General features: G+C 41.3%; 1 protein-coding gene across 1 annotated transcript; it reads left to right on the top strand.

Annotated features, from left to right (window-relative positions):
• The first annotated feature begins 1,574 nt into the window (after positions 1–1,574).
• On the top strand, positions 1,575–11,585 carry gtf3c4 (general transcription factor IIIC, polypeptide 4). Its single transcript, XM_065965860.1, has 5 exons — positions 1,575–1,913; positions 5,413–7,182; positions 7,608–7,738; positions 8,167–8,255; positions 11,344–11,585. Exons 1-5 carry the CDS (start codon positions 1,599–1,601, stop codon positions 11,406–11,408), a joined length of 2,370 nt encoding a protein of 789 aa, XP_065821932.1. The 5' UTR covers positions 1,575–1,598; the 3' UTR covers positions 11,409–11,585.
• The last annotated feature ends 438 nt before the right edge of the window (positions 11,586–12,023 follow it).

Here is a 12,023-nt window from a genome sequence, read left to right on the forward strand (position 1 = left end):
GTTTGACCTTTATCCTGTCCAGGAGTGTCCAGTCACTCCTCGCCTAGAGCATGCTGATAAATATGTAAACCATCAGCTGCAGACGGGACAGTTTTCATATTTTCGATTAATTAGCGATGAAATGGTACAATTAATGATGTGTCTTGATGACAATGAGATGACTGATGTGGTCCCTGTCAAAGATTGGGTTCATTCTTTTCTTCTCTGACTGGTGAATATGTCATTGTTGAGTGTCAGTGTCGTTTAAACACAGACCGGCCGTCTCTGAGTGAATGTGTCACATAGATTACAGAATTTCCCCATGGAGATCATTAAATTTTCATCTAATCTAATCTAATTAAAACAAGGATGTGCAAGTGCTGACACACTGTCCAAGGCTGCATGGGCTGTCATGTTCAGAGACATTAAGGCTTTAAAAATTCAAAATGGAAATATATGTATTTAGTGTTCATATGAAGTTAAACAAACCTATTTTTGAAAAGATAACTACATATTCACTTCTTATAATTTCTTATTATGAAGGCATGGGTTATTTATTTTTCAGATTAAATAAAAAAACATCAACATACAAAATTATTGTTATTGCTGATTGATTGGCCATTAAGTGATGTGACGAGTTTAAAAGACTTCACTTCAAAGCATGATAGCATTTTTTCCCACATTTAATCCTATGATATTTTTTTCTGAAATTACAAAAATCACCATGTAAACAATGACGACACCCGTCTTGCATATTGTCATGCTACCATACGTCTTTACTTATGAATAAAGCAGTGGACCAACACACATCGGGTTGTGGCCTACTTTCTGAGCGGTGTGTTTCTGTCTTCTCAGATGAAAATGTCTGAGGAGGTGAAAGCATCTATTATTCAACAAAAACAAGCAAAAATCTCCTATAAAAAAAAAGTTACACATAAATTACTTGGGGCCCTTTTAATGACCAATGTTTTGCTTGTATCTTGTATGTTACACTTTTGGTCCCACAGAGTGTTCATGGGATGGGTTGAACCATACATAGAAGGACTCAACCTTTAATCTGTTCATGAACATTTTAACAGTAATTATAAAGATGTTTTATTTAAAAACATCTTAAAGTATTTTACTTTCTTAACAATCTTAACCCAGGGCATTTACAAATTCAGCTGGTGACTGGAAAACATTAATTAATAAATCTACTGATGCAGCATCCAATGGCATCCACCCAATGTTTCATTTCATTTCCTTCCACTCAGCTTAAGCCCCTAAAATACTCTTCACAGCAGCAAAAATCAACCTTTATCTTTGAATTGAAAGAAAATGTTGATATGAATGAGAAGACATAATGACAATGTTATAAAGCAGGAAGAACAAATAACCCATTTCCAGTAGGCTGTATCAAATACAGTCATACAACAATATTAAACAAAATAAACTTTATCTACGATGGCTTGGGGTGTTGTCTTGTCTGCCATTATGTTGTTTATTACATTTGCAATTATAGGTAGACTCTTTGCCTTCAATATAATGCAAAATATAGCGTTTCATATTTTGGAGGAAGTCCCTCCTTCCACTCGTCCCGCGCTGTGTGCGCTCGCCCTACGTCACTTCCTCCGGAAAACATGGCGGCTGCCAGTCCGTCAGTTTCGGCGAATTCTCTCCTCAGAAATGTTGTTATCAAGACCGAGCCAGAAGCCGAAGAGGATCTAGTCATCAGCCCAGAGGAAGTGCCGCTCAAGCGGGACCCTGTGGTCCCTCTGTCGTCCCCGGTGAGCGGGCTGCAGCCTCTGTGCTGGTCTCAGGACCACCGCCTGGCTGTGTGCACCACCAGCTCCCTGTCTGTGATGGAGCTGGTGTGCGACGTCCACAACAACAAACAAGACCTGGCGCTGCACAGGACCTCAATACCTGTCCCGACCAATGTGTACCAACTGCGGGTAAATATCCACTAATGTTCGTCTGTTTACAGCACAGTGTAGGAAACAGGGACGCAGAACTTCACCCCATAACAGTTCAAATTAAAGAGTGACACTGACAGATGAAGCTGCTGCTTTTATACTAAAATCATCAAGGCGAGATGCTCCTATACGATTTATGAGGAAACCAAAACAACACAGCTAGTTAACACCTCCTCCTGACTACAATGCATGTTCAACAACTCTCCACTTGTAGATGTTGACATGACAAAGAAGGCTAACATACATTATGTTGAATATATTATTGCATCAGATAATTTGCTTCAACTCCATTTCATTTCTTTTTTTTTTTCTTAAATATACCTTCAATCTTGAAAGGATGATGTAACTGTGATGTAAAATCAATATTTACTGGAGAGGTTATGGTTTTTGTTGTGATTAAAACTGTCTAGCTGTCACCAAATGAAAACTATGAATTAATTGCTGAAGCATATTAAACAGGTATGAGACACAATCTATCAGTGAAATAAGTCTGCAGATGAAAGAAAACCTTTAAGATCTCCTCCAGACATGATTTAAGACATGTTCATCCTCTGCATTGAATAATAATTATTGGCTAGCAGGAGAGTTGTAAATGACTTCTTCCTCTTCTGAAGCATGTAGTATTTACTGAGAAGTTTCCTTTCATTCAAAAGTTACACTCATTTTTTTCATAACTTTTGTAAATCGAGAGCACAGATCACCGAAGACAAATTCTTTCTGTGTGTAAGCATACATGGCTGATTCTGATTCTGATGTGTAATGGTCAGATTCTCACCTAATTCCAGTGGTACATTAATGAGCAAAAAGTAGCTTTTTAGGATTTGATTTTGATGTCAACATAGATCATTAACCATAACATGTTCCTTCTTAGCTTCCTGTTTTAAAGTCAAACATGCAGAGTCAAATGCACTGCTGGTTGCTTCATAAACTGTAGTTGTTGGGCTAAAGTTCCATCTAAAGCCCTGAGTAGATTTCATTTTTTTTGTTTTTTAAGATATATTTTTGGGCTTCTTGTGCCTTTATTGGAGAGACAGGACAGTGGATAGAGTCAGAAATCAGGTAGAGAGAGAGAGTGGGGAATGACGTTCGGGAAAGGAGCCACAGGCCGGATTTGAACCTGGGCCGCCCGCTTGAAGGACTACAGCCTCCACACATGGGGCGCGCGCACTAAACACTGCGCCACCAGCGCCCCAGTACATTTCATTTTAATTATACATACTCAAAAGCATGACATCAGCCTTGTGTATCCTGCGGTGGTTTGGAGCGTTGGTTGTCCTCAGAAATTAACGCTACAAGTCTGCGATAGCTGATGAGACCGGAAATGACCACATTGTAGACTCCATGGAGATGCTACAACAATGGAGGAAAGTTTTGAAGAAAAGTTAATAGATCAAGTCCGCAAATACCCGCACTATGATGGGTCATTGTCGTTGCATAGCAACAAAAATGCATGCCAAAATAGCTGCGGACAGTTCATGTTGTGATTTATGTGGAGCTCCCTCTAGAGGAATCCTCCAGTAACACACATTGTACATTTATGTGAACATTTCCGTTAACAACGCAGCCGGTTGTCTACGCTTATGTGTGGTCCAAAAACAAGTTTATTTGAGTCTTAATTAACTCCAAAGCCAAAGTTGTTTTTGCTCTGAAGTCTTTAGGTATTCCATTAATAAGATACTTTCTCCCCTCCGCGGATGAATGTGAAAACAGCTTTATATAAAAGGAAACTCTAGATATCCAACAGTATGCACAAAGGAAGGCCAACATTCAGAAAAAATCCATTCAGGCACATATGAATGTTACCCCCACTGATACGTAACACAGCTGAAATATGCATGTTCATTGTTGGCATATGTGACTAATATTTTTTGTTTTCCCATTTTTGGTTAAATAACACGGCAAAATTGTGAACTAATAATATAATAAGATACAATATCACTTTATTATTCCCCAAGGACATTCGTGCCAGGTTGCTCCAACATCAGAGTTTAAAAAGAGCAACACAAGATTGAAGCATAACGCATGAAGTGTGATACAAGTATTAAGTGGATGAAGATTACATAAAAAGAAAAGGTGCCTAAAATCGAATAAACCGAGGTATAATACATTATGTATCTAATTGTTACAGATAAGATGCTGTTCACTCATGTGCCATTAGTTTTGCACTTGTGGATATTATAGAGGAAAAAGGAAAGTAAAAAAAACAACTTGGCGGGGGTCTGTCTCTGAGCAGCTGCTCTTACGTGTCAAACATGATTGTTTAAAGGTTCATCTCTACTCCAAAAATCCACTTGGCAGTAAAAGACTGGCTGGAGCTGAGTTTTATAATCCACTAAGCACAGTGGCAGACATGCAAAGACTGTTTCCTGCTGTCATTTGTAGATATGATTAACTGAATGAGAGATATGGAGCAGGAAGAAGTAGATAGTGATATTACTAATAACTCCAAACACAATTAGTGTGATGACACTGTTGCACCACAGATTCCACTGTCATTATCGTCACTATGCCTGTTTGTGATGTATTTTAACATTTCAGGTGTCAGTGTATAACAGCTGTACCTGACTCTTACTTTTGCCAGTTGATTGAGATTTTTGCAGATAATCCAACTTCTGTTAAAACCTTACGAACAATGAATACTGAGCGCTTATTTTGATACTTTAAATTTGTAGAGTTTTTACTGGGCGGATTCTCCTGCATTTCTAAGTTTACATTGAGGTTTAGAATGGAGCTACAAAACAAAACGGCAGGGACTAAAAAAGAAGAAAAAATACTCTAAAAAAAGGCATGTTGTTGACTCTGGGACCTCTCAACTATTCATTTGACTTTTTAACTTTTAGACTTTTCTTTTTCTACAATTTATGCTCAGTTTGTCATCCACAGAGCACTTGATTGCATGTATGATTTCAAATTTTGCTTCAAGTGTTTTCGGGTTTTTAAAATGTAAAATGATTTGATGACCAATGATTGATGGTTTATCTAAAAAGGTGTCAGCACTGACCTTGATCACCATACATTTAAAGGGATACTTCACCCATTTGCATTAATCTTTGTATCATTAGAAACCTGGTAGTATTTTTGAATGGTCGTGCATCCCGCCCTCATTTTCCCCTGAGATGGGAAATCTTTGTATTTGTAAAGGAACTTCAAGTGACGCAAAATGATGATTTCTGAGTCACTGGAAGCTGTTGCGGTTAGCAGGGTGAAACTACAATGCTAGTTCCTCAAAAAGACACTTTCTACCTTTTCAACGCACCAACTTCAAAATTTATTTCCCAATTCTACTACATATATGACCCAATGTCAATACAGATTCATGTTTCAACGGGTGAAGTATCACTTTAAGGCATCTTTAATTCTGATGCATATAGTTTTTCATGTATATTTTCAACGTTTGTTAAAAAAAGACTTGGAACCTCTTCTTGATCGTGACCTTTTAATATTGGATTTCTCTCTCACCTGTGTTTTTAACTTAAAGGTTGGACCAGCAGCAGAACTAGCCCAAGCAATGGAGAAGTTCTCTGACCATCCAGACCCGACGGTGAGGCAGGACTTTCTGGCCGACAGAGTGATAAATCCATCAGTAGGCGTGCACAAAGGAATCAAATATGCCAGCTGGTCTCCATTAGGATGTGACTCCAGCGGGCGCTGTCTGCTCGCCTGCCTAACACTTGAACACAGACTTACCATCCACAACAGTCTCAAACGACTTGAGTGGAACGCGCTAGTCGATCTCTCCAAAAAGTACGGCGAGAGACTAAAGGAGCGAGGCTACGCCAAAAAAGACGACAAGCCTCCAGAGGCGGACCTGCTGGACTATGATGAGCTGCGGCGGCGTTTCCGCATGCAGACTGCCATCAGGATGGAGTGGTCGAGTGTTTACACCATGAAACAGGTTCAGGCGGACAACACGTGCCTCGATGTTGATATGGTGCTTCTGGCTGTCTTAATGGAAAACGGGGACCTTGTCTTGTGGAAGTTTGTGTTGCCCTTTTTAAACGGGGAAGATGTCCTATTCTACGACCTCATCGAATCAGGAGTGTCACGACCCAGCGACTTGGCGTGGTGGGAGTACGAGGGCGCCGACCGTCGCATGAGCGGCCTGATCGTCGGCAGCGAGGTGGGACCCGTTAAGATCGTGCCCGTCAGCCTCGCGGGAGTGAAGGGCTACTTCACCCTCCGACACCCCGTCATCCTGTGGAAGGAGTGCGATGAGATCGCCGTCGAAAACATCAAATGCGTCCCGATGATCCATCCCATCCAGAAGTCAAGCTGCAGCCTCATCGTGGCGTCGCGTGGCTGCTACCTCTTCTGGTGTTTGCTCATGATTTCACCAGCCGGACTTAACGTGCACAACTCTCACGTGGCGGGGCTGCACTCGCTCCCTATTGTCTCGCTGGCAGTCAGTCATCACGGCGTCGCGGTGTACACGTGTTCCATGGACGGGGAGATAAAGAAGCTGACACCGACGTTTACAGAGAACACTTTGATTTTCAAACCGGAGGACATGTCGCAACCCGAGGACCTGAAGGGGAGAAGGATACATGGGATTACAGTCAGCCGTAATGGAGCGTACGTTGCACTTGTCAGTACAGCTGGAATGATCGGCGGCTTCCATCCCACAAACAGGATCTACCAGGTTCACTTTGTGGCGCTGAAAACGCCGGAAAAGGCCGCCGCACTGCTGCTCAAGTCACCCACACAGAGCTTGTACAAAATGGCTGATATACTTGATCTGGTCAGGTGGCAAATTTTGAAAAACAAGAGCATCCCCGAGTCACTGCTGGAGGAGATCGATCAGAAGATCCAGGAAGTAGACTCTCTGTACTTCTGGCGATTTAAGCTCTTCTTGGTGCGGATTCTTTACCAGTCGCTGCAGAAGCCCGCTACGGATCACCGCTGGAAACCTTCACTCGACGAAAGCAAAGTGCTCGTGAGGGATGAGACCGATGAAGAGGAGGAGCAGGATTCCGAGGAGGAGGAGGAGGAGGAAGGTAAGGATGGAGATGCCGTGCGAGAGGAAAAGGAGCCGGCGGACGTGAAACCAGAGAAAGAGGTCAATCTAGAGGAGCAGATAGAGGAGGTTCAGGCATGGATCAATTCTGTGGAGGCTCACCTGATGAGAGAAAACATCAAGAAGGTGCTGGGGGTGGTGTACCTCAACACCATAATCACTCAGAACACAAGCATACCCACCTGTGGCCTGATGGAGTATCTCTCCAGAGACGCCAACGACCGAGCTTCAGAGGTAAATCCTTTGATTTGTCAGCATCCTACTAGAACTGTTTTGTTTTTCAATGGTTTGATCTACATTTAGTATATTCCAAACCTTAGTTTGTGCATATAGAAACATTTAATTTGACTTTTCTTCCCAAAACTTTGATCTGATCTGATCTGGTGTGTGTGTGTGTGTGTGTGTGTGTGTGTGTGTGTGTGTGTGTGTGTGTGTGTGTGTGTGTGTGTGTGTGTGTGTGTGTGTGTGTGTGTGTGTGTGTGTGTGTGTGTGTGTGTGTGTGTGTGTGTGTGTGTGTGTGTGTGTGTGTGTGTGTGTGTGTGTGTGTGTGTGTGTGTGTGTGTGTGTGTGTGTGTGTGTGTGTGTGTGTGTGTGTGTGTGTGTGTGTGTGTGTGTGTGTGTGTGTGTGTGTGTGTGTGTGTGTGTGTGCTCCCTTTAAGGTCCTGATCGGCCACATCAAGAAGAAGATGAACAAGCAGTCGTTCCCGGAGCGCTGCAGCCTGTGTCAGGCCGTGCTGCCCTTCTCGGACCACAAACAAGCGATCTGTCAAAACGGTCACATGTGGCTCAGGTACCGAAATCCTTCTTCTTCTGTTTTTTTTTGTTAGCTTTAGCCTCAGCGTGCTCTGCAGTTCAGATGCCATAGTTGAGCTTATTGGGACATGAATTGAATCTTAATGCCAAATGCTTTCTTTGACTGGTTTATTTGTCTTCACAGAGCTGTAATCAAGCCTCCCACCTTTTGATATTTACACAGGCACCAGTCTCATCATCTCATAAATATCCTCTGTCAAACAATTCTCCCGCCTGCTCGCTAGTTGGAGCATAGTGCCTCTTGTGGGCACTGAGGGTGAAATCTGTGCCCGTCAGTTGTACTTCAGTGCTGTTCCTACTCTACTTTTCTGTGTGTCTGTCTGTGTGGGGTTATATATGTGTGGATGTGCATATCTCTGTCCCTGCCAGCCACCTCTCTAATGCCTTCCCCTCGCTCTCCTCCAGGTGTGTGTTGTCATACCGAGCCTGCCAAACGCTGACGTTCAGACGTTGCCTCCTGCTGGATTCCATCGCCAGACTGCCAGAGCCTGAGGGTAAGCGCCACTTTCCATCTCTCTCCACCTCCATTTCACAGTCTCACTCTCCGTCAGCCATCCCCTCCTGTCACCTTCAACGTCGGCCTTCATCCCCCTCTGTCGCTCAGATCTGCGCTCGGCACTTTGGGTCATGAATATGTAAAAAAACTCACATATGAATACATTAATGGTTGTAGAAATAACCTGTTTCAAAGTGTTCAATAGTTAAATGTTTAGAGAGCTGGTCGCCTCAAAGTTTCCTCTCTATGGGAATAATTCTTACTTTGACTTAACTCACTTTTGTTTATTCCAGCTCAAGGTGCACTTAGCATGCATACAAGTTGTCAGGTAAAAGCTGACTTCTGGTAGTCTTGTTGACATGTTAAACAACATTCAAACTAAATATCCAGTCTCTTTAATAGTAATGACACTAAAGTTACCCTGTAGTGTGCGAGTTTATCCAGTGTCACCATGGTAACGTACAGATCAGGGAAGTTATCAGACAGGACAGGATTATTACACATCACCGAGCAATAATTCTTTGTATTCTATATAAATCCATCCAAAGTGTGCACTAGGTTTGCACAAACAAGGTTGCTAAAGTGCATCTAAAATCATTGACCTGTGTAACCCTGTTACCTTCAGTAATGCAGCTTCCTGCCTGTCTGTCTTTTATAATCACTCTGTAGACTCTGTGGAGGATGATCTAAACTCAAATGAAGAAATGATGTGATATATTTTGTCAGGTAAACATTTAGTTCTGACAGCTTTTAACGCTGTCATCATAACACATATCCGTATCAGTGTTTAGTGCTGCTTTTTCTTTTTTTCCGGTCTTCGTATTCGACCTTGATAACCATGAACAGTGAGCAGAAGAACTCAAAGACATTAGTACAACCATTTAGGAAAAATGGTTTTCTTTCAATGTAAAGAGTAAATGCATTTGATCAAAAATGAAAAGATGCAGTTATATAAGGAGCTCTATTTCAACTTCAGACATTCAATTCTGAGGTCAGAATGAAAGACAACAAGCAGGCAGACGAGCCACAGACGATTGAGTGGCGATCATTTTCTAAGAAGTGGAGATTTAAGTCAGAACATTACCTGCAGCTGCCGACTGAAGCAATGATCATACATGAAAGCCTTTTTTTTCACAACATTCAACACTGAGCTCGCAGATGTGCTCATTCCACATGTGTTGACACGTGCTGCATATGGTTGTACACATTTTAGTCAAAACAGACAAGTGAGTTAGGCTTTCTGATAAGAAAAGGTAAGTTAACTTGACTGCTGTAGTCCATGTGAAGAATACATTTTTGAAGCATCAGCCTGCTGGGACGAGAGGATGTAATGCCTACAAACAATGAATGCTTGATCCGATCAACCAGGCCACTAGAATCAAATAATCTTAGGCTTAGATACTGAACAGCATGCAGATCCTTCCATTATTGTTAGGCACGCACTAACTAACATGTTTGTTGCACAGTGTGCCTTCCTTCACTCTTTTAAGTGAGGAGAGAAAGCCCAGCACTCCTCTCAGTGTTTGAGCTCCGGCTTTATCTGGCTGCTACATGCATCCCAGGTCTTTATCAGTCTGCCCGAGCGCCTCAGGCATGGCTCTCCTCGTCATTCCAGCCTATCTGAGCTAAAGACTGACAGCTCTGTGCACTTTTGGCATCTGTCAAAATCAACATCATCACAGCACCTGTCTCAAAACATCTTACAGACTCCTGCCTTCTTCTATATTTGGATTGTGAAGCTCAGGGTCGGCCAATTATTTGTTGCATTTCACTGTAAAGTAAAAGAATGTTTTCAGATGGAATACGTAAACATAGCTCTTTATCGATCAGAGGTGTGTATTACAAAAATGTAGTTTTGTTAATGCATTCAGGCATGAAAGAAAAATCAACAAGGAAGCGCCAATACTTACTCAAAATTTGAAATCCTTGCAAGAGGACACAGCGTTGAGCTTTAGAGCAATGATCCACATCAATGAAGAAGACTATTCTGCCAATTTGGATACAAGATCTCATAAAAAAACATGTTTTTATTCAGTGTAATGTGGTCTAATTAAACTTTTTATTTTCTTAATGGGAAATAAGTAAGAATCCATAGTAACCCTCTAACCTTGTAATCTGTCATTTGTGTGCTTAATAGAAGCATCCAAATGTATGAAAATTGAATATTTCTTTTTTACATCCAAATTCCAGATGTTTTCTGTAAACATTTCCTGATACTGGATTGAGCTCAGTTACATTTTTAAAACGCATCGTCAAAATTACGGAAATAATTCGGCGTACGAATAACAACAAGAATGGTAACTTGTTGCTGTTAGCCGAGTTACATCCCGCCTGAGTGTTGAACATAGCTGAATTATTTTCAGCATCTGTTTGAGCTTAACCATAAGACAACACGTTACCATTCTTCATGTAAAGCTGCCGTGAACAAAAGACGGAGAACACCGTCTGAATAACTACTCAAATGTTGTAACTTTTTACAGCGTGCTGAAGTTTTTCTTGCAATTTGTGTTGATAAAAAAAAAAAAACAGGTGGTAGGACTTCTATATTTGTTGCCATGGTATTAAAACATTTACTGATGTGGTTTGAGTTTTACTAGTTGAAGTGTAAAAGTCTGGCATCGTGATAACCCTAATGCTAACTGGTAACAATCATGTAGATAGCATATTGAATTTAACTTACCATTCAGTGATCAAATCAAATAATTCCTCGTCTGATTCTGATTGGACCGCTGAAGCATACTGTGAAAATGTTCAGAGGTTTTAATATTAAGAAGATCAAAATGTCTCCAAAACTTTTGAGGAATTTATTTAGTTGATTTTAAAAAGATGTTTTTAATCTCTGTGTGTATGTGTGCCACATTAGTGCTGCAGCCTTCCATGTGTGCTGTGTCAATATTTCATTAATTCTAGTGTGCTGTGTTTAAAGTGTTGAAAGTGGAAATGGCTTCAAGGTCTGAACTTGTAAAACTACTGTTTTAACTTTAATGAGGATGTGACTTTGGCTTGTTCTCAAATATAAGACCAACGTGTAAGATCAGTCTTAAAGGGTCTTCAGTACAAACACGACTTGTTTTCTCTCCCCACAGATCCAGAGTGGATCAAGAAGATCCTTCAGGCGCCCTGTAATCTCTGCGACTCGCCGATGATCTAGACGAGACCGAACCGAAGGAACCGAAGGAACCTCAGGGCGTCCCTGCGACCACCAGAGTATCCGTCTCTGACACAGGGTCCAATTATGTCAGAAATCACTGCAGCAGTTTTTTAATGTCATGGTTTGATTTCTTTATTTTGGTATCTTTTCAGTGCAAATAAAAAGGCTTTGATTATACGGTGTGACTCTCATTTCCTCACAGGTTTGTGCACAGAGGCTGCTTCTCCATGTGGCAGTTTTTGAATTCATATTTTAGTGAGGTAAAACATTTTGGACTCAAACTTTACAGATTTCTTTATTTTCTCGCGTCTAAAATTAATTCCCAGTCAGGCACAGTGTTTGCATAAGGGTGCACAGAAACAAAGTTTCAAATGTGGAGGTTTCTATTATTCAGGAGGACTTTAGGGCACCATAAATAAGCTCCCTCATTTTCCTTATGTTGACTTTATTTCCGAAACCTTTGGTGTAGTTTTTATTGCAAGTAAGTGGAACTTACTCTGCTAGTCCTATTTTAGTGAAGCTTTTTCTTTTCTTCCTTTTTTGAGCGCAACAAATAATACACTCTGAATAATACATTCTCTGGAAAAAACTCGACATACCTACTTTAATTGGCAC

The sequence above is a fragment of the Labrus bergylta genome, chromosome 17, assembly GCF_963930695.1.
Source record: "Labrus bergylta chromosome 17, fLabBer1.1, whole genome shotgun sequence".
Lineage (NCBI taxonomy): Eukaryota > Metazoa > Chordata > Actinopteri > Labriformes > Labridae > Labrus > Labrus bergylta.